The 26,276-nt window shown below is 41.0% G+C and overlaps 1 protein-coding gene across 51 annotated transcripts in view; it reads right to left on the bottom strand.

Moving 5' to 3' along the window:
• The window catches only part of TTLL5 (tubulin tyrosine ligase like 5), a 295,793-nt gene that overhangs the window by 42,309 nt on the left and 227,208 nt on the right, over positions 1 to 26,276 (bottom strand). For 20 of the 51 annotated variants that reach the window (XM_063715226.1, XM_063715244.1, XM_063715245.1 and 17 more), the window contains 2 exons: positions 10,548 to 10,630; positions 6,064 to 6,186 (listed from right to left, as the gene is read on the bottom strand). The exons of 12 other annotated variants lie outside the window; for them this stretch is intronic. In XM_063715226.1, coding sequence (XP_063571296.1) covers positions 6,065 to 6,186; positions 10,548 to 10,630 — 205 coding nt within the window. In that variant the 3' untranslated portion in view covers position 6,064. 51 annotated transcript variants of the gene reach the window in all.

Genomic DNA, 26,276 nt, shown 5'->3' with positions numbered 1-26,276 from the left:
AGTATGTAAAATACTTCCTTTAGAATCAATACTAGGAAATATCTTGACTTTCCCTGGAGTATTTCTTCCTTTTTGATTGTGAGAACTGTATACTCCAATTTATCATGTTTCCCTGTTTGCCCTGCCTATTAGGAGTCTTAGAACCAAATTTCACCTCAATGACAATAAGTTTATTTGGGCTGATATTTGAAAAATTGGAATTATCTTGTTTTTTGGCCCTGACTTTCCCTTTATATCTTGTTATTTTATTGCATGTGGTTTTATATTTTAAGACCCTATATGCTGGACATGAAAAGGCTATGCTGTACCTGCCTAGCTACATCTGAAAAAATGGTCAGGCATGCATACATTGGCAGCTTTGTATCACACAATCATACTACCCTAGTACCAGGCTGGCATCTGTCTGGAAGGCAGCTGCCACTCACTTTATTTAGGCCAGTTAAGGCCTGGGAGACAGAGCTCTGCCCATCAGGGGCACTTTGCTGGAGGAACGAATGGGAAGTATTCTGATTCTGTCTTCTGAAAACTGAATGTAAAAAAAAAAAAGAGAGAGAGAAACAATCCCATAGAGAGAGGTCACATCATGAGTAGGGCGGAGCTGTCAACCTAGACAACAATGGAAGCTGGCTGCCGAGGAGCCAGCAAATGACCTGGCCACGGGGATGGGCTAACCCGAGCTGCTGTTCAGCCAGTAAAGTTGCTGATTCTCTCAGCAAGGCTGCAGGTTTTCATGAGGTCTGGCTCTTGAGACTGATTCCTCCCTGTGCTCATGTACAACAACTTCCCTTCCAGAGGTAAACTGAGGGTCTCTCTCCTCTCGATCATCAGAAGGCTCTTGTGGACACTCAAATCCTCTGCATAAAGAGAAGTATAAATAAAAATGTACACATGCACAAGGATGATTAATTTTGGAGAATACTAAAAAGGATGAATAAATATAAAACAGAAGGCCTGTAAGCAGTCATTTTTCTGAGTTGTGATTTTGAAAATTCCATATTCCAGTATCTGATTAAAAACTATCAATAATTCATTGCCTAATATAATTTGAAGCTCAGGCATAAGTTAAAAAACTCTCTTGTCAAATTCCAAAATATCTTCATTTGGGCTTGTCACAAGTCTTAATTTCCCTGGGAAACAAATTACAAATAAATAAAAGTGGAAGGAAAATACCTCACTCTCACTTTTCAGTTCATTAGATATTAAAAAAAAGAGTGATTCTTCTAAACAACACCAAACAACTAAATAATACATATAGCAACTTCTAAGCAGCTGATTTTTTCTTCACCTCATCATCTTAAAATCAGGTTGGTTTTCTAACTTCTTTCCCCATTTTATCATGGGGATAGAGGCTATGTTTTATTATAGTGAAGGCAAGTCCACACATTCAAGCTACTCCTCTCTGGTATCAACTAACTGCATAACCAAACCAGGCGCAGTGGCTCATGCCTGTAATCCTAGCACTTTGGGAGGCCGAGGTGGGCAAATCGCTTGAAGTCAGGAGTTCGAGGCCAGCCGGGCCAACATGGTGAAACACTGTCTCTACTAAAAATAAAAAAAAAACATTAGCCATGCATGGTGGCGCATGCCGGTAATCCCAGCTACTTGGGAGGCGAAGGCTTGAGAGTTGTTTGAACCTGGGAGGCGGAAGTTGCAGTGAGCTGAGATCACGCCACTGCACTCCGGTCTGGCTGGGTGACAGAGCGAGACTCCGACTCAAAACAAAAACAAAAACAACCACCCACCCCCCAACAACCAAAAAAACCTGCATTCAAGTTTTAAGAAAAGGGACCCCTTTGACACCTATGGTGCAAACTGGAAATACCTGCATGTTCAAAAGACGAGAACAAAGAAGTGTAAGAGACTACTGTTTTAGTTTTAGTAATGCTCTTCATTTTGAAGACTTAAGAGAATCTGAGTCTTTTTCTTTATAATCACAATTTGAAAGAATAAAGGATAAAAATCAATACAAACCATGCCAACAGGGCAATACACTTCAAGTCGTCATTCTCCAAGCCCTGCCATTATCTACCTACACTTTTTGGGACCTCGTTCAAACTCTACAGATCAGGTAAGCAGAGGTGTAAATATTTCTGTGTGGAAAGCTTGCTTTTTCCAAAGACAGGCGTGGCTTAGCATGTCATTTTCTTTCTTTAGAACTTTCAGGAGCAATTATGCCCTGAGGATATGAGGACAATAAAGCAAAGGTATGTGGGTATAAGATGTGTGGGTTCACAGGATGGATAACCGCAGTGAACAGATTGATAACCTGGAGTGATACGTATAAAGACAAAAAGAAGGGCAGCCTTATGCTGGTTACTTGCCCAGTTCAGGACCGCTAGAATAGACTAGATCGTCTTCCACCCAAAGTGCATGGATATTACACAGGACCACACAACTCTGCAGCAAGATGCAGGAGTAGGCACAATTCTAACAATGCTGGCTGCCAGGCATTTTTTTCCAAGAGGTGTGTGTGCTTCTGTAATGTAAGTGTAATTTGAGAAAGGGGCCACTGCACTTCCCGTGTCTCTCTTTATAACAAAGTAGTAATTGTTAACAACTGAAGAATCTTCACTCCTCTCTTGGGATTTTGCCAGTTTAGCAAGAGAAAAATATCAATTTTCAGATGTTATCTTCCTCTGTAGCCTATTTCTTAATCCATTTCAGAAATGGAGTTCTCTGGTTTTCTTCAAGGCCAATGAATCCCTTTTGGATAGATTCTTAGAAGTATCCCTAGTCTCTCCCCCAAACTAAATGCCAGACTGTCTTCTTCCTCACTTCCAACCAGGTTGTTCAGCTATACTTGGGTTTTGTTTCTGAATGTAGAAACAGTTACTAAATGAAATGCAAGAGGCCTCAGGACAGGAAAGCATGCACTTCAATGGCTGACAGCCAGGTGATTTTGCCATGTAGAGGGATCCACATCCTTCTTGTGTGGCTACAGCCAGGTCAATGCCAGCAAAACACATACTGTTAAAACATCACTTGTGTAATACAGGCTATGGATGAAGTGCTATGCCCAGTTGCTTAGAACTGGGTGATATAAACCTAATTCATGTTTCTTCCTGGTTCCTTGTATTACAAGTTAAAGATATTTATCCTCTTAATGTTTGTTCTAAGAATGTACATGTTGGATATGGTATGGTAAAGTTGGTGTGGCCACCGTAGGAAAACAAAAACAAGGGTTGGAAGGAAGGTATTGTTTATTCTGACAGCTCCCAGAGAGGGGGTCACTGCACACTAAGCAGGGTCACAGTGAATGCACCAGTGTCAGTCTGGAGGCAGAAGACAGCAGTGGGGGGAAAAGCCTAGGTCAGAACCTTTGCTGGGGCTTCCATAGGAAAGGCAACGCAGGGCAATTAAACAGCTTTGGATTGGCTGGATTGGCTAGTTTGGATAATTCCAGGGGGCTTCGGGGTATAGGGATGGTATCTAGTTGCCTGGTACCTGGCCCTGAGATGATTTAGGGCAGGGGAAATTTTGGGTTGGTGTGTGAAAGTTTGATAAGGAGGTTGGGAGTAGATACACAGGACTGGTTGGTTTGCATATAAAAGATGTGCTCATGGACAGGTTGTTACTACATTTAGGAATTAACTAGCCCTGTGAAAGGCGCTCTCTCCCCTGGGCCTGCAAGGATCCCAAATGCCAGGGTACTAAGAATACAGAAAATGGCCAGGTGTGGTGGTTCACGCCTGTAATACCAGCACTTTGGGAGGCCAAGGTAGGTGGATTGCTTGAGCTCAGTGGTTCGAGACCAGCCTGGGCAATATGGCAAAACCCCATCTCTACTAAAAATATGAAAAATTAGCTGTGCATTGTGGCACATGCCCGTAGTCCCAGCTACTCAGGAGGCTGAGGTGGGAGGATCGCTTGATCCCAAGAGGCAGAGGCTGCAGTGAGCCGTGATCGCACCACTGCGCTCCAGCCTGTGCAACAGAGCAAGACCCTGTCTAAAAAAAATATATATATATATACAGAAAATAAGAAAATATAGTTAATATAATTAGCCCTCTGATGAACAGACAAATACAGAATCTAAGAAAACAAAGAACAATGTAGGTATTTAAATATGACACTTGCCCTGGGCAGCATACAGGGGTCATACACAGGCTTTGCTCCTAATATCCTTTAGCACAGCTCCCTCCACTCTGATAAGGACAACTGACGTTTTTCTGTTTTATAAAACATGTAATGCAAACACAACTCAAATTCTCTAACCTGACTGCCTCTCTAAACCCACATATGAAGAGGTTCTAGGACTGTCATGGCTGGTGATGACATTCATTTGTGATTATGGTTGAAGGGACCTCTGCTACCTACACTGCATTCGCAATAAAAAGCATGCTTCAGGTGATGGGCTGAGGCCTGTGGGGTTCTGCCTCCTCACTTTGTAAACAACCTAATTCTTCTGCTGAAGAGATGCAGCCCACTGCCATAGGCCACATGCCAGGCTGGTGGGCCTGACTCTGCAGCTTCCCAGCAGTGACGGTGGCATCATAGGAGCTGGACTTCTGAGACCCTCTGACCCACTCTGTCCTCTTTGTCCATACACACATGCTGTCTCATCGCCTCAGCTAATCACAAAGCATAGCATCAGTCATCCCTTGCTTATACACAGCTCAGGCTCAGCATGGCTGTATCTGCAACAGAGATCAAAATGTTGAGAAATGGGATCTTTCTCAAGGCTTCTTTTGCTGATGGTCCCATTTTGCCATGTAATGTTCAGGGTGGATTGTAAAGGATACTAATGAACGAGGTTCAAGGAAAGTGATACTATAACTGTGGCAGGTCCAAGTATCACAGTCCTAGAAGCGGATGGACATGAGTACTTCTTGGCAGGCCGTCAGTTTAGTTTGGAGCTTGATGTCACATTTGTTCTTCTGGCTGCCAGTCTCCTAAGGGAAATATTGACCTTCTTGCTTTAGTCTTCTATATTTTATTAGTTGTTCATCATTGAACAGGCTGCTTAGTATCAGAATTAAAGGGCCATTGGCTAAGAATTACCAATAGAACTCTGGTTGTTTTCAGTTTCTCCAGTACATTTTGGTAGATGACCAAGCCATGGATTTGGTGTTCCCTTCTCTCTTCTCATTCCTTTCTGGAAAGAGTTTAGATGGGCTAGGGAAAGATATTTGAAGCTTGCTGATCCAATGTAAATGAATCCTGTGGTGGGTAAATAATTTTCCTCTCTCTTTTGCACTCCTGGGGTATTTTGATGAATAATGCTTCTCAAATAAGTTTATAAATATTCCCCCAGAGGTAAGAAGAGTATTAGCCTCATGGCAGGTGTGCCGTTAATGCATTAGTGTGTAGGGCAGAACAAAGAGGAAAGGAATTATCAAAGCCTTGAAGTTTCGCAGAATTTTCTGGAAAATTTTGAAGGCCATGGCTGGGAACAAAATACTGACGGCAGTGCTGGTGAAGTGTGGAAACAGCTTCACAAAATCAAGTTAGACCATGCCTTCAGTGTATGAGCTTTTTTTAGTTGGATGGAGGATGAGGTTTACAGTTTGTTTTGCTGCTAATTATAGCATATGTTTATTTAAGTAACTCAGCAAAAACACAATTCATCAACCTCACCAAAATTTGAAAAAAAATTTGTTCCCTCCCTGCCTCCCACAATCTGAAACTCCAGTTTATAAATTCTAGTCTAAAAGCCTTAATAATAAATATCCATTCTCTTTTGCAACTACTGCAACTTTACCTTCAAATACCATGTTTTCCCATATATTATGTTATACTTTGTGATAACTCAATTATGGTTTTAGATTCTTTATTTGAACTGTCTTAAAATCTTCGTATTTTTAAACAAAAGCCTCTAGTAATAGTAGAGAAAGTTCTTACTGCCACAGCGCCACCTACTGGTAGACCATTATAGGAGCAAACTATTTGGAGCTCAACTTTGACCCAGTTTGGGAGCATCCTTCTAAGCTTTGGTTTATAAAGCCCCAACTTCACTGTCATTTTGAGAAGCTAGAACTTCTTTTGGTAGCCACTAAGTCTCTTGCTGTAGTATAAAGTCAGCAAGCGAAAATGATAAAAATATGTTCTTATTCTTACCGTTACCTTAAATTGGCCCTGACTTCACCGACTTTGATTTTCTCTGTCCTATAACTGTAGCAAGGGCTTCAGATTGTGTGGGCAAGGGTTTGGATTTGGCGAAAATAACTTGGGGAGTGTCCAAAGATCCTGAAAAATGGAAAAAAGAATCCCTACTTAACACTACGTTTGATTTTGGCCCAAAGGACACAAGGTAAAATCTAAAACTAGGTTAAGGGGATCACCGTCCCCCCAGATACTGCCACCCCACTTCCTGTCAAATTCCAATTCACAGTCTCTCTTTTGCTTTCAAACAGCGTAAAAGTAGGTGATCAACCCAAATTCTTACCCCTCTGGCTCTGGCGAGAAAATCTGGGGAGCAATCAGGGGGATAGGATTTAGTTTTATGCGATTATACTCCAGATCCACCCAGGAGCTCCAACACATGGTGAAAAGAGTAAGAATCTGATCATGAAAATAGGTCATTCTGTTGAGAGCTGCCAGGCAAGTAATTTCGCTTGAAAGTTAAAGTGACATCTAGATCCTTAGGGTTTTGGCTCCACAGGGTTTACTATATAATAATGTTCCTTTCTCTTGTTGTCTCAGGGACCCAGTGAAGTGGGCAGTCAGAGTCACACTGATACGCTGTTGCCCCATCCCCATCCAAAAAGTACAAAGCTATAGTATATTTTACTAGGGCCAGAAACAATGAACATTTAATAAGGACACTGCTCACTGCTTGCAAATGAAATCCGTCATTGATTTTCTGAAGGTGGTAAGGTCCCTTCCACCAACTGCAGACTACTAAGAGCTTAAAAATAAAAGGAGGGAGAGGTTGGGCTCCAGAACAGGAAAGGCTTAGGCAGAAGCTAAGGGGCAGGGATGAGGGCAGCTGCTGCGGCTTCAGACTCCTACAGTAATGGTAGTTTACATTATCAAATCAGCATGAGAGAAATGTCAGTTATCTAATCTGTTGCTCTCTGCTATTTTAGTTTACCATCACCACTTCAGAACTCAAGAAGAACACCACAGTTATAAAGAAGGAAGGCCAACGACTTTGGCTTTGGGCCAAGAGCTCTCACTCCAGCTTCCTTCTCAAGTTTCCAAATTTGCTGACTCTAAACCTTCCCTTCCATAGCGAACTACGAATATAAAGCCTGAGTTTGGTAAGCCAAGGAAAAGCCACATTCATGGAGTACTCCAGGCACTCTGCTAGGAGCTTTCAATTCATTATCTCATTTAATGTTCATAATACCAAGAATGCCATTAAGCCACCATCTATAGGAAAGGACTCTGAGTTGTTTTTCAACAGTGCCCTGGAACGAATCACTATCTCTTTCAGACTGCGAGAGAAACAGTCACACAGCTGAAAGCCTGGCTGGCAAGACTTACAGGAAGAGTTAAGGAACTAGAAAACAGACTTCTGCTATAGTCTTGGACTCAATATCATGTTTAACATATTGAATTAACTGTACCAGATGGGCTAAATACCTTTCAAAGATGGTTTAGGGATTCCTACATACGCACACGCTTCCCAGGTCTCAGGGAGAGGTGTAAACTTTTAGACTTATTATGAGAGTTGTTCTTCTTTCTTGTGGGTTTACAGAAAAATGTTGCTACTAGCAACCTAATCTCCTTTTTGTAGGATATCCTTCTGAACCCCTAGAATAGAACTGCTTTAAATCTACTTGTAATACAGAAAACAAATGATTTGCAGTTCAAATGTTGGTGTGCCTGGCAGTTACTAGTTGTACAAATAACTGTAACAGATTTAGTTACTAATGCTGTGAAGGTAAAATGTTCATTGGGAAGTATGGAAAATGCCTGAAGCTTACTATATCATGCACCTCAGTGTTTCTTTAACTAAGGATCAGGAACACCAGAAAAATCAGAGTAGAAACAAATTCGAAAAGTTCAGAGGCCCAGAGCCTATTGGTGACAAAAGCAGTAAGTAATAAACTACCTAAACAACATAAGAAGAATGATCTGCTTGTTACCATAAAGTAGAATTAGCAGGGAAAGGTCACTATGAGAAGCCAGGAAGAAATACAACTTCTTCTCCTTGCTCTGTGGTTTTATACTGACACCAAGTTCAGTATGAGTGCCACAAAATCTTCTAAATAACATTACCAAGAGTCAGTAAACAGTAATTCACGGTGAAGATGCTGCAAGTATGACCCACTTGACCACCCAAGTTTCCAACTGGCTCAGCTGGAGTGCATGCAAAGTTCAATTCAACACTTAATTTATCAATCAGACACGCAAATGAAGTATAGTCAGGGATCTCCTTGGGTTTGTGAATTTCTCCAGCAGAAGCAAACTTGAAGAGCCAAAGGGGTTCTAATAGGGTATCTCACAGAAATCCTTCACACTTGGCCATGATTCCCTTGTGCCATTACTTCACAGTCCATAACAATCCCAGGTGAAGGTTTACTTTCTTAAACCTTAAAATATAGTAACTACCATGTTCTAGTAATTCTTTTTTTTCTTTCCTTTTTTTTTTGGAGGAGTGAGGTGAGTAGATACCCATCAAATATTTCTTGAATTCAGGCTCTAAAATGTTCAGTGGAGAACAAATCCTTATACTCCTATCATACTTCCATGGATCAGTGTGGCTGGGAACTGGGGCATGAGCAGGGAGTGGAAAGAGTAAAGAGTATGAGGTAGGAGTGGCCCGGGTGTAGTTACAGTAGTTATAGCGCCTTCCTTATATATTGCTTCATTTAATCCTCACTATAAGCCTATGAGATACATATAATTATCCCCAGGATGTAGTCAAGTAACTGGCTTTTTTTTTTTTTTTTAAATTAGAGGTAGGGTCTTGCCCTGTCACCGAGGCTGGAATACAGTGGCAGGATCACAACTCACTGCAGCCTTGAATTCCTGGGCTCAAGTGATCCTCCCACCTCAGCCTCTTGAGTAGCTAGGACTACCGGCATGTCACACCACACCTGGCTAATTAAAAACATTTTTTTTTTGTAGAGATAGGGTCTCACTTTGTTGCCCAGGCTAGTCTCAAGAGATCCTCCTGCCTTGTCCTTCCAAAGCATTGGGATTATAGGCATGAGCCACTGTACCTGGCCTGAGCTTCTCAGAGATCTTGTAATCATTTTAAGGTGTATTATGTCAATCCCTGACCCCTAAGCACCCAGCCCCCTCCTGCTTAAAACTCCTCGATGGCTCCTTATTGCTGTCAGGGCAATGACCAAGTTCCCTACATGGCTCATAAAATGGCCCTACTACCTCACAACCTTTTCTCTTTCCACTCCCTGCTCATGCCCCAGTCCGCAGCCACACTGATCCATGGAAGCCTGTGGAACACAGCACGTTTTCACTTCCCCCTGGTCTCTGCTTGCACTGTTCCCTCTTCCTAGAACTCCTTCCACCTGTGCCTTTCCTCTCCTGGCTGACTCGTCCACATTCCAGTGTCAGCTTCGATGTTTTTCCTCTAGGAAGCCGTCCCCAGTCCCTAGAGATCTGGGCTCGACTGCTTAGGTTCAAATACGCCCCACCGCTTACTAGTTGTGAGACTTTAGACAAGTTTTATAATCTGCCTGTGCCTTTATTTCTTCAGCCATAAACGGGGAATATAGTTCCTACATTATGTGCCTGTTCAGTGAACAAGTGAGCTTTACACATAAAGCATTCAGAACTGTGCCTGACACATAGCAAATCCTCAGTCAATGTTGTCTGTTGTTATTCTATGTGTCTTAGGCATGCAATAATACCCACTTTGCAGCACATTCCCTGCTGACTTTTCTATCTCCTTGAGTCTTTAAGTTCCCTGAGAGCAGACTGTCTTGTTCACCCTGTGTGTATCTCAGTGCCCAGCATGTTATTTTCTCTAGAGTAGGTACTCAATAATAAATATTTGTTCAATTGAATCTAAGTGTTTTTCTTTCCATTTTCTGACTTATCAGTGCATTTTTATTAATTATTATTCATAGAAAACTATCTCTGGACCAACACCGCCTAACTTATCTGTATGCACCTACATTGAGAGGCTTCAGGCTGTCAGTAACAACCTGTCCACAGACCGTGGCATTAGCACAACACATAGATCAAAGACCTGAGCTCCAGCTCTGCATCCACGCATAAGCTTCAACAAGCCCTCAACTTTCTGAGCCTGTTTCCTCATGTGGAGGGGATAAGATCAAACTCACAGGGCTGTGTGAGAATTAAGTGAGAGATACAACATGTGGAAATACAACATAAACAGTGAAATACCAGTCAATACGGGACATCTGTATTAAATGCTGCAAACCTGATAGCATTTTACAAGATGGTGAGGTTTCATTTACCCCAAGCTAGTTCCAGAAAATGCCTATTTTAGGCTGCCAAGACTATTTTAAAGAAGAATGTAACAAAAAAGCCCATTTGCCAATGTTTTGAGAGGCTATATGTTTCATTCTCTGAACTGGGGCTCTCTTTGGAGGCAGAAGAGAGAATGTGCCAAGCCCAACACCTTCCCTGTCATCTATCCAGTTGCAGAAGAGCTGGTGCCCACTAACCTGTAGAGCTGGTGATGGGCACAAAGGCTGCAGGGTTAAGGCTGCTTTGGAGTCCATTCAGCTGCCCTTCCGCGGAGGACCCTCTGAAACACAAAGGAGCTTGGTCAGACCTGCATGCGGAAAGGTGAGGTCAGGTGCAGGGCCTCTGATGGCTTCGCTTCTTGCTCTTGGTGCTGCTTCTCCTGCGGCTCACTCCCTCGCTTCCTTCAAGGCTTTGTTCAAATGTCACCTTATCAGAGAAGACTCTATGACCAACCTCCACAATTCTGAAATAGTATATATTTTGAGATTTATTGTTAATTTCTCCCTACTGAAATGTAGCATCAAGAAAGCATGGGCCTTCATCATTGCTGCGTCTCCAGTGCCTAGAATAGTGCCTGACACATAACAGGTACTCAATAAATAGTTGTTTATTGAAGGAAAAAATTATGTTTCTGGCATTGACTTACATAAATCACATGAAAACACATTTTTAAAAGAGCAAGTCTCACGTGGAACAGTGGTTTTCAACTGGGGAAGTGGGAGGGAGAGATTATGCATCCCCTGAGCCAACCAGGGACATCCAGCAATGTCAAAACATCTGTGGTTATCACAACTGTGGGGTGCTACTGGCAGCTAGCAGGCAGAGGCCAAGAATACTGCTATGCATCCCACAGCACGCAGGAAAATGCCCCAAACAAAGAATTATCTACTCCATGGTGTCAATAATCCCAAGACTGAGAAATGTACACAGCATCTCCCCTCATGCCAACTTTGACAAGAGATATGACAGAGTATATTTGATTCTTTGGGCAGAGGTTCCCTAGCCATATGTCTCAGAAATCCTAGGACTAGTCTGATGCCCTACAGCCCAAGTCAAGCCTCCCTGTTATAGGCTCTTGCAGCTCTAATTCTTTCTTTGCATTTTTCAAAATTATAATTATGAAACTGTGTAACTGGTTGCTTAGTATCCATCACCCTTGCTAGAATGTAAGCGCCATAATGACAGAGATTGTTTTGGTCTTATTCACTGCTGCTGCATTTTGCACACATCAAATATTTATAAATTTTTTTTGAAATATTTGTAATAGTTTTGTTGCATATTTATAATATTTTTGTTGGGTCTATCTGCTTTGATTTTAGTTGATGTGTAAAAGTTGTACCTGAGCGATCAAAGCTTTCACATGCTCAGTTCTTTGTTTTTGTTGAGCAACATCCAACCCAACCTTTAGTATCTCTCTCCCGACACTATTTTTCCAGTCAGTCATTCACACAAGAAATATTTATTAAGCATTTCCTGTGTTCTGTACTAGTGAGGAGATACGTTAAAGCACGTACATAAAACACAAACTGTGTGCTAAATGCTAACGAGAAAAAGCACACAGTGTTATGAGAACGAGGCAGGGGAACCTGGCTTAGAGGATGAGGACAGTGGTCAAGGATGGTCTTTCTGTGGAAATAATTTCAAGAGAGTCACGAAGTTAGGCGAGGCAGGCATTAGCCAGGAGGAGGGAGAGGAAAGAGCGTTTCACGAGGAAATTGCATATATAATGACTCTGAGGGAGAAAGGGGCTTGGAATGTCCTAGGAACCTTTAAAGACCAGCTAAGGAGATAGGATAGGGGTGGGGACAGTCAGGCAGTGTTTGCTGAATGTCTTTGACAGGAATGACCTGGGGTCACTTGTTAATCATACAGCTTTCCAGGTGGGCCTGGGGACAGTGCCCCAGGTGCCCAGGTGATTCATATCATCACTGGCTAGTAGGTAACGAGCAAAATGGTATGAGGTGCACCTGGAGAGTCAGGTGGAGTCTGAGGTGCCCACACAGTCCCTACAACCCTGAAAGAGACATGCCGCTTGAGAAGATTCTAGCTCAGCATTGGCGCAAGGATCAGACTGTCTCATAGCCCCTCCCCTCTGGCAAGCAATTTGGGGCCTACCTTCTTCCCACTTTCATTTTGAGGACAAGGGAGCCACGGAGGCAGGAGAGAAAGGGGCAGAGAGCTTCTCCCTTTTCCCATCAGCCTCGGCCTTGGACAGCCACGTCTGAAATCCTCATGCATTTTATTTCAGCCCCTTATGGGACCCGAAAACTCTCCCAAAGCATCTGTAGCTGACGTTTGCTCTTCCATGTCCAAGTGAAAAAGTTCTGGAGGGCCTAAGATAAGCTCTTTCCTTTACAGGAGTTAAAAACCATTAGAGCCACTGTGCTTGCTTTAGGAGCAGCTGAGTGGAGCAAAGCCCTGGGCTGGTCTCAATTTCACAAAGTATTAGTGGTTTAAAAAAAAAAAAAAAAAAAAAAAAAAGGGAAGAAGCCGGCAAAATCTTTGGGTCAGTAGAAGAAACTGGTAGTGAATAATAGAAAACTGCCTGAGGGATGAGAAGAGTCCCTGGGGGGTTAGACTCAATGAATTCTGGGTCCTTAAAACACTTGAAATTTTTCCCTCTCTGGAACCCCCAACCCACCCTTCACCTTCTTAGGCTTTATCCTATTCCTTACTCAAGATCCTCTAACCCTATGGTACCTGGTTCCCAGTTTCACTCACTGTTCCATCCTCTTCCCTCCCATCAACTGCCATCAAAGGCCTTGGAGACCACCACAGATTCAGAATTTGAACACTTCTAATGATTCTACTGCTTCTAACATAGAGTCCCCATTCTCCCTGTGATGTAGAAATGTGTCCACAGCAATCCAAGGGGAAACTCTTGAGTGAATTTTTCCATGGAAACACTGGTGGTGCACAAAATGGTTTAGGTCTGTTATTACTACTTTAGGCACATTATGGGTAAATATGCTTTTGTTGTGATAACATCATTTCCTTGGGAAAATATATTCCAACTTCTGGACAACCTTCCCCTAAATGAGAACTTTTGAAACTCAGCTTGTCTAGAGCCTGCATGTCAACTTGCACTTGCCCCTGCAATGATTCTTTGCTGCTTTCCTAGGAATACATGTGTTTTAGGAAATATTTATGTTGGGAGGTATGTATGTGTTCCCTTGGTTGTCTTTAAGTCAGTTACTATGGTTTAACACCTGGATAACAAGACCTACCTTAAGAGCTTTTGAAGATTACGTAAGATGGTGAATATAAAGCACATCTAAGCAGTGACTGGTGTTATATTATGGACTAAATATACATAAACTATTATTAGTAGAAGTATTGTCATTTTTACTTAGGAATACTGCTTAACACTCTCTGCATTCACTGTAAGTCTATCTACATACAGAAATATCAAATCGAATGACTCACTGACTCCAACTTCAGTCTGAAATATTAGTGCTAAACTACAGAAGAATGGCCATAGGCATTCTGAACCTGAAATTTAACAGCAATTTGCTATTAAAGTTACAAGGTAATTAACTGGCAACCTATAAGACAAAAATCTCATAGTAAAAATTATTCTTAAGATCCCTTAGGAAGAGACGCCACATTTGAGATTGACAGGTTATCTCTTAATAAATCTAATATGTATTTTTCTGCCAGTGTCAGAATGATTTGTTCAACTGTGCACCAAATGAAGTAGGTTTGTATTTAGAAAAGTAGGCTTGTATTATGGGATCATGTTGTATAAACTATGTATTTTTATTTTTACTTCTTTGAGACAGGGTCTTACTCTGTCACCCAGGCTGGAGTGTAGTGGCACAATCACAGCTCACTGCAGCCTCAACATCCTGGGCTCAGGTGATCTTCCTATCTCAGTCTCCCAAGTAGCTGGGACTACAGGCGTGTGGTACCACATCTGGCTAATTTTTGTATTTTTTGTGGAGACAGAGTTTTGCCATGTCACCCAGGCTGGTCTCAAACCCCTGGGTTCACACGGTCTGCCTGCCTTGGCCTCCCAAAGTGCGGGGACTATAGATATAAGCGACTGCACCTGGCCTAAAATATGTATCTTTAAGCATGAGAATAACAGTGCAGTGGGATGCTCTTGCTATAAGAAAGTCCCACGGGAACTGCAACTGACTGACTGGAGTGATATTTCTCCCATCTTATCCTAAGTGTGAAATCAATTGGAATCAGCCACTTTATTGAAATTACAATCAATTTCTCTCTGAATAGCTGAATGTATAAAGTTAAATATGTGTTTGATACAGTTCCATTATCTGATGTTCTCTGGTCATAGTACACCAGAATATAAAGAAGTGGCTAAAGATGAAGTTAGAAAAACTGGAGTTATAGAAGTATCAAGAGTTTGACGGTGAGAAATACTGAAAAGATGGGACAAAAAGGTGCCATTAACCTTACACTACACAAAAGTTAAGAGTTCAAACATGAGAAGAGTGATAGAAGTGAATATCTAGTCCTTAATTGTTCTTCTTGGAAATGGTACAACTGTCTAGGAGATGGGAAGCTGCTTGATGTAGTTAAAGGTTGAGAGTAAGAAGCTTACTACAATCTCAGCTGTGGTAATGGTCTTATTTAGGTTCTTCTCTGAGGATAAACTGTCAGTGATTACTAAAAACTGCTTAAGCCAGGTGCGGTGGCTCACACCTGTAATCCTAGAACTTTGAGAGGCTGAGGCAGGCAGACCTGAGGTCGGGAGTTTGAGACCAGCCTGGCCAACATGGTGAAACCCCATCTCTACTAAAAATACAAAACTAGCCAGGTGTGGCGGCTCATGCCTGTAAAACCAGCTACTCGGGAGGCTGAGGCAGGAGAATCACCTGAACCCAGGAGGCAGAGGTTGCAGTGAGCCAAGATTGCGCCATTGCACTCCAGCCTGGGTGACAAGAGTGAAACTCCCATCTCAATCAATCAATCAATCAATAATAAAAATAAAAACTGCTTAAGAGCACGCTGCCTGATTAGCCACTTAAAAACTATAATAAGACACGTGACCACATATAGTAGCAACAAAGAATTTGAAGAACTCAATGAATAGTCACATGCTTCTCTCTATGAAGGCAAAATCTCTTTCCTTGGGACATGTTCACAGCTGGCAGCTAAAGAGTTTCCTTAAATATTACATGTACACTTCCTAATCCTGAATTTGACTCACTTGCTTCACATCTACCTACTCGTCTTGCCTCTGCCATTTTTCTGAGGTCTGAGAAAGCACCTCAAATGAGCATTATTCCTACTCTGAGGGAACAGCTCTCCTGAGCCTTTCAAAGAAGTTGCTCAATGATGCATTAAAAACAAATAATATCCTTGTAAGATGAAATGCCTGTATTTCATCTTATAGGGATATTATGCCCTGTATTAATTATTTTGAAAAATTTCTTCTAGTACAAGTTTCTATTTAAGGAATATAAGCCAATCAACTGGCTGGCTAGGAATTCCACTGGCATCAAGACCACACCATATAGCCAGCCTATATAACTATATAACATATATTTATACATAAAACCCAGTCCAGGAGGGTTATAATGAGCAATAGCCCCACCATCCCTTTTGCTGGTAAGGTTTCTGACATGTTTTTCGTGGATCTTCATTTCTTTATTTGTGGTTTCCTCTGTTCTTTTGCCCATTATTTTGATCAGTGGAAACTTTTCTGAAAGTGATATGCTTTCTTTAAGTCTGTTTTGTTCATTACTTCACAAGGTTGACTGTGGTTTGCTGCTATATTATTTCTGTTTGGGTTCTTTTCAAGGCTTTCCACATCCCCAACACAGGGGTACTAGTTTTCTATTTCAATGGTTTAGTATAAGTTAGCTTGGACTCATGCCACCACATCAGAGATGACCTTTCTGTAGAAGGAAGGACTCACAAAAGGAAAATGCTCAAGATTTTACAGGAAGAGCAGAGCTACAAATGCTGATCTTACCAGGGCTGTGGCAAAACAGACATGGCTGCATCTGTGAGGGTCCTGAAAACAAACACTCCAAACCTGATCATTTTTATAAAATACAGCGATAACCAACCTCTTTCAATTCCCAAGAAAAAAGAAATAAAACAAAACAAAAAATACATACCCTGACTTTTCCTACCAAACATTTACTCATAGTAAGTAGCCTACAATTTTCAACATACCCACACACATACAGGTATATGCTGCTTCTTCCTTTTATCTCTCAGTCTAGGGATTATGATTCTGAAATAGAAGTTAATGCTAATCCTTAGAAAATCACAATTAGAACATTATTAATTAGGGTCAGGTTCCAAAACCAAATCATGAAACATTTAGTGAAGTCAACTTTTGTGCAGTAAAGGCACTCAGGACTCCATTTTATAAATACACTGCATATTATCTATTCCCCCGTATTTCTGGTTATAGTCCTTTTCATTCCTGAGTAGGCCCTTTTCTCTTTTTATTCATTAGTCTTTCCAGAGGCCATCCTATTACTTGTCATCAATTTCATTCATTCCTTCAACAAGTATTTAATGACCCCCTACCACATGCCAGATACAGTTTGAGGCACTGTTCTCTCATGTTCTGCCATGCACCCGACTGTTGTAGGAGATTTCTGTGTATTTTTTTCCTTTCTATATGTTAATTAGTTTACTCTGTTGTACTTTCATAGCTTTTCAAATTAAACAATTAACTCACTTATTTTTAATCCTTCTTGTCTTTTAAATAAATGTATTAAGAGTTTATTTTTGAGTGCCGTTTTGGTTATTCCACAAATCTGATGTGTAGTACTTTTAGAGCCATACAGTTTAAAATATTTTATAATTTTCATTATGATTATTTCTTTAATGCATGAGTAATAGGTACTCCATTTTTTTTTAAATTTCCAACACATGGAACTTTTTTAAAAAAACCTCTTTTTATTATTTCTAACTTAAGTGCTTTGTGGTTGAAGAGTGTGAACCGTTTGATATGGATATTTTGAAGTGCATGGAGCCTTAATTTGTGACATAGTATGTGCTGAATTTTTATAAACATTCCACATATACTCGAATACCATTGAGTGCAGGAGTCCATGCATAGCTGTAACTGCTTTTCAGGCTGTGAGCTGTGATTCATAATTGGGTTGTAAAATGAATTTCAGGGCTTACAATCAGCATTAAAAAATAGAAGACAGTATTTAGTGAAATTTTAATTGCACATACACACATACATATAGATAAGTATTTTTGCTGGGTTGCATATAAAATATTTTTTTTTTTTTTAGATCATTTCGCCCATGACATAGCCCTGAGGAAGTCCTGAGAACATGTGCCCCTAAAATGTATTTTCTATTTTACGTGCTGGTCCAAAAAGATGAAAACTCACTTATTAAAGCAAAATGTTAATTCTGCATTTCAAATATTCAAGTCCTCAGTAATCTTTGAGTTATTTGTTACTGACAGAAGTACATTCAAATAAATTACTCACTAATATTAATGATTTGCAAGTTTCTCCTTATAATTTTGTTAGCTTTTGGTTTCTATATTTTTAAGTTTATGATGTTAAGTGCATACAAGTGCTTTTCTTTATTCCTCTTAGTGATTTTTGCTATATTTTATCTGACATTAATATTGCTATACCAGTTTTCCTTCTGATTAGTATTTCATAATTGCTCTTTTCCAACCTTTTATTGTCTACCTTTTGTTGATATTTTACTTCATGTATGTCTCTTTTATGTAGCCAATAACTCAAGTTTTTAAAAAGATGCAATTTGATCATCTCTTTTTTAATGGAAGAGTTTAATCTGTCAACATTTATTTTGGTTACTTGTGTATTTGGACTCATTTCTACTATCTTAGTTTTTGTTTTCTATTTATCATCCTTTTCTTTTGCTTTTCTTTTTTTTGAGACAGAGTCTTGCTCGGTCGCCCAGGCTGAAGTGCAGTGGCGTGTGATCTCGGCTCACTGCAACCTCAGCCTCCTGGGTTCAAGAGATTCTCCTGCCTCAGCCTCCCGAGTAGCTGGGATTACAGGCATGCGCCATAACACCCGGCTAATTTTTGTATTTTTAGTAGAGATGGGGATTCACCATGTTGGCCAGGCTGGTTTCGAACCCCTAACCTCAGGTGATCCACCTGCCTCGGCCTCCCAAAGTGCTAGGATTACAGGCGTGAGCCACCGCGCCCAGCCTCCTTTGCTTCTAATTTTCCTATCTTTCACTGAATTAATAAAGTATCTACATTTCCCTTTCCCTGCTCTATTGGTTTGAAAACTATAGCCTGCATCTTAATTATTTAGCTATTTTTTCCTAAGTGTAAAGTCATTCAGTATTTCTGTCCTGACCTCAAAGTTGACACAGACCCTTATCAATTATAAATACTCTAGGTCCCTGTATCTTATCTTTGTTATCTCTAAATGGTTTTCATCTTCTTAAAGACCAATAATTGTTTTATAGTCATTAACATTTATTGACATTTTACGGATTTGTTGTACTTCATTGTTTCTTGTTGCCTAATACTTCTGGATTCACTTCTATCTCTATACAGTCTTTACTATTTCCTAGTTTGAATTTCAGGTATACTCTTAGACTTTGAATGTCTCAAATTATTTTTATTTTGCCTTCACTCTTTTATTTTTTTTTGAGATGGAGTCTTGCTCTGTTGCCCAGGCTGGAGTGCAGTGGCACGAACTTGGCTCACTGCAACCTATGCCTCCCAGGTTCAAGCAATTCTCCTGCCTCAGCATCCTGAGTGGCTGGGATTACAGGTATGCGCCACGCCGCCCAGCTAATTTTTTGTATTTTTAGTAGAGATGGGGTTTCAAAGTGTTAGCCAGGATGGTCTCGATCTCCTGACCTCGTGATCCGCCCATCTCGGTCTCCCAAAGTGCTGGGATTACAGGCGTAAGCCACTGTGCCCAGCCGCCTTCACTCTTGAATGCCAGTTTAGCTATGTATAAAATTCTAGACTGAAAGTTTATTATCAACACTTTGAAGTAATTGGCTACTGTTTTCTAGCACTCATTATTGCTGAGGAGAAGAATGCTGGTACTCTGTGTTCCTTTGTCATTTACGCAGATTTTCTCTCTGGTAATATTTAGACTTCTCTTTACGCTTAATGTTCTGGTTTCTTGCTACTATGATGTGTCTAGAGGTACATTTATTTTGGTACATGAATGAATTTTTTAGCTGAGGACTCATGTCTTCTTCAATTCTGGAAAATTCTGTTATTTTCTAAAAGCGTTGCTTGTCCAATTATCCCTTAGGTCTTTTTTGTGATACTGCTATCAGAGTGACATATCATGTTCCATGAGATACTCCTATTAGACACATGATCTAACATGTCTGACTATTTTAAAGTATTAATTTATCTGTAAAGAATTCATGTTCCAGTTCTTGATTTTCCTGGCAATCTTTCTTAGAATTAGATTTTTTCATGTGTTTTGGAATTTTGGTTTGCAGGCTTATTTTGAATGGGAATCATTCCCTGCCCTTGTCTCTGTGCTTGCTCATTCCTCCGTGTCTGAAGATTATACAGTTGCCTTCACCCAGACCCCTGACACCAGCCCCAAACCAGGCATTATGGTGGCATTTTGGGGCACTTGCCTCAGTGATATTTAGAAACCAAAGGCAGTTTTGAGACAGGAACAGTTGGAAGGGTATGTCATTGCCTTCCTGACTCTATAAGGCCCTTAGTCTCTTATAAAGATATAGACTCAGTTAGTCGGTTCATGCCATTTTTACTACTCTCCCATTAGGAGAGCACACTGCATCCTTCAGTGCAGGGTTTTCAACCTTGCCACTACTGACATGTTGGGCGGGATAATTCTTTGTAGTGGGGGACTGTTGTGTGCTTTTCAGGATGCTCAGCAGGATCCGTAGAGTCTACCCACTAGATGCCAGTCACACTCCCCCAGTTACGACAAGCATAAATGTCTCCAGATATTGCCAAATGTCTCCTGTGGGGGAAACTGTCCCAGGTTGAAAATCAATTATTTTCAAGTAATGAGCCTGGCTTTAGGTTCTCCTCTTGTAGGGCACTTTCAGGTCCCAATATGCCACAGGAGCTTGCCACTGCCTGCTTCAGAAAGCCTGTAGCTTCAGCTTCATTCATTGATTCTCGTTTATTTTGGTACATTTTGGGGCCAAGGAGATATGTGCCTTGTTTTGAAGCACAGCTAAGTCCCGTAGGTTTTCTTCTTTAAATGTTCATCCATCATAGCTATGTATTTGCAGCACAGGGGGGATATGGATGTGAAAGTGTGAACTTTGGGAGCCAACTGGCCTGGAAGTCAGTAACTCCAAATCTAACTTTTTCTTTTGTTTGAAACTGAGCCTTTGCCTTCAATTGTCTTTAGAGTTATTAGCGTTGAGGAAATCAGAATATGTTTAAATTTCCACAGGCTCACCAGCGGAACCAAATCACACTTATAAATAACAAACTACCAACAACACAAATGTGATTTCTTTTAGTAGGAAACAACAGCAGCTGCAGAATACAACTATGCTGACCAGCAGACATTGGATGCAATATATGTCAGGGAAACACATTATCTCATTTAACCCTATGAACAACTCCAAGACATATGTAATATTTTATAGATAATGAAACAGAAGCTTAGAACTATCTCTAGAAAAGTTAATTAAGCCAAGGAACCAGGATCCGAATCTCATTTCAAATTCCAGGCTATTAACAACTGTACTCTGTCTCCCATACACTACTCTACAAGGCATAAATAATGAGATCATTGTTATTTACTGATCTTTGATGTATATGACTTGACACAGAATACCATGTCATCACCACCACTGCCATCACTATCTCCTCCACCACTTCCATCTCCACCATCACCACTGCCATTTGCTGAGAACTTATGAATATAAGCTATCTCAGGCGCTGGGAATGAGTTTGTCTCTTCTCTCAAAAACCAACCATGTAAGCAGAGATCTTATCTGTCTTGTCCACTGGTGTTATCACTGGTGTCTAGGGCAATGTTGAGCAAAACAGACATTCAATATATATGTGATGAAAGGGTGAAGACAGGGTATCTGTCTTTGAGAGAGCTATAGAAAGCAGAACATATGAAAAAAGGAAAAATAAAACAAGGAGGTAGACGGTAGAGTCAGATGAGGAGGTGAGGAAGGGGCAGCTGGGAAGGATGCACCAAGGTGAGACACTAAAACCCAATCTTGAATTAAAGGCAGGACTTAGGTTCAAGAGGCCTAAGGGCACTCTGCAGAGATGACATGGATATGTAGGAACAAAGAATGGGAAGCATGTGTGTGGAACAGTCTGTGTGCAAAGTGGTGATAGAGTATGAAGAAGGCAGGAGACAGGAGAGAGGTCATATTGCAGAAGGCTTGAATGTCAGAGTCAGGACTCTCAACTTTATCTTGTGGGCACCTGGAAGTCTCCAAAGATTTCAAAAAATGGGCCAGGTGCAGTGGCTCACACACCTGTAATCCCAGCACTTTGGGAGGCTGAGGTGGGCAGATCATGAGGTCAGGAGATCCAGACCATCCTGGCCAACACGGTGAAACCCCGTCTCTACTAAAAATACAAAAAATTAGCTGGGTGTGGTGGTGCATGCCTGTAGTCCCAGCTGCTCTGGAGGCTGAGGCAGGGGTATCGCTTGAACCTGGGAGACAGAGGCTGCAGTGAGCTGAGATCGCGCCACTGCACTCCAGCCTGGGTGACACGGCAAGACTCCATCTCAAAAAAACAAAAACAAAAACAAAAAAAAAGATTTCAGAAAAATGGTTTGAAGAATTATTTTGGAGATGATTTTTAAAAATTGTTCCTGGACCTACTTATATATTTCTTTAAGAAGAACCAATTTAGACAGTTTGAAAATTTCCACTTGTTCTATGTTCTAGTTAAATCTTCTTTTTCTTCAAGAAGAACCAATTTATACTTGAAATTTTTCAAAATATTATCTTTCATCTAGTTTTTAAAATTGTACATAGTGTGCAGTGTTCTCCTAATTTTTCAGTCTCTTCTATATCTACTTTTAAAGTATTTTTCTTATGTTTACTTCTCTTATTCTTCTGGCAGAAGTATGTTTATTTTCTTCTTCTGGGTTCCCCTGACCCAAACTAAATAAGGTTTTGAACTTAACTAATTTTATTGCTTGCTTTTCACTTTATATTACTTTTCTTCTTAATTTCCTTAAATCTGTTTTTCTTAGCTTTGTTTTATGGTTCCTTTTCTAACTTCATGTGATAAAAGCTTACTTCAGTTATGACAAATATGTGGCCTATTCACCACTCTCAGCATCTTCCCTACGTGTGGCGGATGCTACTAACCTATCAAAGCACTCTTTTTTGCTGAGCTCAGGGACGTCCTCACAGGTCTTTCCAAAACAACACTGGGCAATCACCTGAAGCCAGTTTATCTATTGAAGCCAATTTACCATTTGTATCTTGGTTAATTTCTTTTTCATCTTTCAGTATTTTAGCAATGAAAATGATGAAGATTATGAATTTACCTTTGAGTACATCTTTGACTCCCTCCCTCCTTCCCTTCCTTCCTTCTTTGACAGATTACCTTTGAGTACATCTTTGCCTGACTTCCTTCCTCCCTCCCTCCCTCGCTTCTTCCCTTCCTTCCTTCTTTTTTTTTTTTAAGAGTCTCACTCTGTTGCCCAGGCTGGAGTGCAGCGGCGCAATCTTGGCTCACTGCAACCTCCACATCCCAGGCTCGAGTGATTCTCATGCTTCAGCCTCCTGAGTAGCTGGGACCACAGGAGCCATGCCACCACGCCTGGCTAATTTTTGTATATTTTGGTAGAGACGGGGTTTTGCCATGTTGGCCCGGTTGGTCTAGAACTCCTGACCTCCAGTGATCCCCACCTTCCTCGGCCTTCCAAAGTGCTGGGATTACAGGCGTGATCCACTGCACCCAGCCTTTATATTTAATATCTCATTTTATTGTAAAGTGGTCTGAGAATGAGGCATGTATAATTTCTACTTTTTGAGAATTTAATTGAAACGTTCCAGTTTAGAAAACTATTCCACAAGATCTCTGTAGGGCACAAAGTTATGTATCTATTGATTTAATCTTATTAACTAATCCCTTTATGTCCTTATCTTGGGTCTTATTTGCCTATACTATTATTTCTATTCTCTTTCTGGAATTTGTTATTTTAGGTTGAATCTGTCTTTTCTGTCATCATTTTTATCTTTGTATACTTCCTCCTCAAATTTTTGGCATTTGTCTTTTAGTTTGCGAATTCAATTTTCTGCAGTGGCCAATTTCTATTCACTGTGTTCAGCCCAATTTTTCACTTAGGTAGTTCTCATCTCTGTGCAATCCTCCCTGACTGCAGGCCCCTTGCTCCTTCTATATGATAGCTTTGTCTAGTTCTCCACACAGATGCTCTCTACTCTTACATTTTGTTAAGAATACATATTAGGTATTTTCTAAAATGTTATTATTTCTTGCTTAAACTCATTCCAGAGGTTAGAAGCCTCTGAATCTTCTCCATGAAGCCTTCTTTTTTTTTTGGAGACAGTCTCTCTCTGTTGCCCAGGCTGGAGTGCAGTGGTGTGATCTTGGCTCACTGCAATCTCTGCCTCCCAGGTTCAAGCGATTCTCCAGCATCGGCCTCCTGAGTAGCTGGGATTACAGGCACCCGCCACCACGCCCAGCTAATTTTTTGTATTTCTAGCAGAGACGGGCTTTTACCTTGTTGGCCAGGCTGATCTCGAACTCCTGACCTCATGACCCACCCGCCTTGGCCTCCCAAAGCGCTGGGATTACAGGCATGAGCCACCGTGCCGAGCCTGAGCCCCTGTGCCCAACTGAAGTCTTCTTTTAAGCTATACCACCTATTGCCAGGCCCCAAGATTTTCCAGTATTTGCTCATCCTTAAAGAAGGTCTAAATTTGCCAAGGGCTTATATTCATGGAGAAACTGATGTGGATGGATTCTGTCAGAGGTTAGCATAAATTCCTGCCAAAATATTTTTAAAAAGGGTTTTCATACTCAGGTGAAGGAGGAGGGAAGTGAGGGATGGGAAATATCCAGCAGTTATATTACCATTTCAACAACCATTTTAACATCCCAGGAGGCAGGCATGAGAAGTCAGATTTTAATTTAAATTATGCCAATATGAATCAGCAAAGGAAGACCCATCATTCCATGACTCTCATGTAGCTTTCCTCCCCAATGAGACACACACAATCATGCAACTTTTGATTAGGTGTGGTTGTAGCACCCATCCCTCTGACTGATGTCACTGTCCACGCCAAAAGCAACCCCAGAGACCTCCTAATGCCACCACTGAGGTCCAAATGACGAGGATTAGTAGAAGACAGAGAGTCTAAGTGGCAGAGCTCCTGATTGGTGCTCATGTCCTTTCTACCCTTAGGCCCTGCCCCTCAGAGTCAGGGGGTATTATTGTCTGCAGTATTCCAGGTTTCCCTTTCATTTCCTAGACTGCACTCTCCCAGAAGACACTATACAAAAGCCCTCCATGTTGTTCTTCAATCCAGTCTTCCTGTGCTACATCCAACAGAAATTCCCCCAGCACCTCTAATAGGAGTGGCATTAATTCTTCCTCCTTTTGAGTATTTCATTTTGAGTATTTCCTGGTCATTTCAGTGGTAAAACTGGTATGGAAAAAGAGGGGAGTGAGTTCCTAAGTGCATACATTGTATTTTCTTCAAAAGCAATATTTTAGGATAATTGATCTGCCATTTGCTGTACAGACAGATATAGATGAATAGATTGGCAGGGACCTTTGAAATCAGTGATGTACGGGGAAGAGTCTGAGGTGAGCACAGCGGGTGATATGAGCTCCAGTTTGAGCTCAGCCACTGAACACCTGGGTACCTTGTTGTACTCATATCCCCACAACTACGCCTCCATCCCTTTATCTTCTACCACAAACATTTTATAATTACCTACCTTGGAAATGCATAATGTAGAGACTCTTGTATTAAGGATGAATATGTTATAGATTCAACTATGTTTCTTGAAACTGCACATAATAAAAAGCTGGCAGAACATGGTTAACACACAATATGGTATCTTCTATGCTCACCTCAAGAACTTTTGGACAATTATTAAGTCCTAATTACTTTGCCCTGAAATCTGCTCACTTTAATGACTCATATGTTAAAAAGATATAACATTTTTTAAGCCGATGTTTATTTTCATATTCTTCTGACATTAATCTCTTAAGCATCTTTCATCATACGGCTGACCTCCAAATGTTCAGGTAACATTAACTGGGATTTGGTGCTACCAGGCTACCCAGTCCTGATGGCTTTCCTCCCTGCTAATCCCTGGCAGCCTTAACAGACACCACTGTCCTGGGTGCTGACACAGAACAGTCGTTACCACCAACTTCCACTCAGGTCACCCTGATGAGAATCACCTAAACCTGGGTAAAGAGGGTCATCTCAGCTATTTAAGGAAAAGTACTGCAGTTCAGTCTGTGTTTCTTAAACAGTTTTCTTTCTTCAGAGAAGTCTCCCAGGTTACAACAGCTTTGGCCCCACCCTTTCAAATTCATTCAGTTTGAGTTTTGCCCTTGTGCCTGGCAAACTTCAATCTCCTCAGGTTTCTTTCTCCATATTTCCTGGAGAGTATGATTCTGGCTCTGAAAAAAGCTCATTTACAAGAGACAGTTCAGATGCATGTAGTAGTTTGTAGGCTGTCGTCCTCAGTTCAGCTGACTGCTTGGAAGAAATACCACAAATAGTTTTGAAAGGAGGATCTGAAGCGGGTACTAAATTATGAAGTGTTGCAAACATTGGAGAAGAAAATCAAGAAAGATTATTGGCACTAGGAAAATGGTAAAAAAAAAATTTTAAATCATTCCCTTCACAGAACTGACAAATGAGATTTAGCTAAATGAAATATAAGTATATGAATTTGAGAACTACAACAAAGAACTGCTGGGACAAGAGGGGCTGAGGAAAATGGCTTGAAAGCATCAGGATTAAAGAGCAAATGTGCTCATAAAAAAG

This window comes from Pongo abelii, chromosome 15 (genome assembly GCF_028885655.2).
Source record: "Pongo abelii isolate AG06213 chromosome 15, NHGRI_mPonAbe1-v2.0_pri, whole genome shotgun sequence".
NCBI classification, from domain to species: domain Eukaryota; kingdom Metazoa; phylum Chordata; class Mammalia; order Primates; family Hominidae; genus Pongo; species Pongo abelii.
This window is presented reverse-complemented; position numbering and strand designations above follow the sequence as displayed.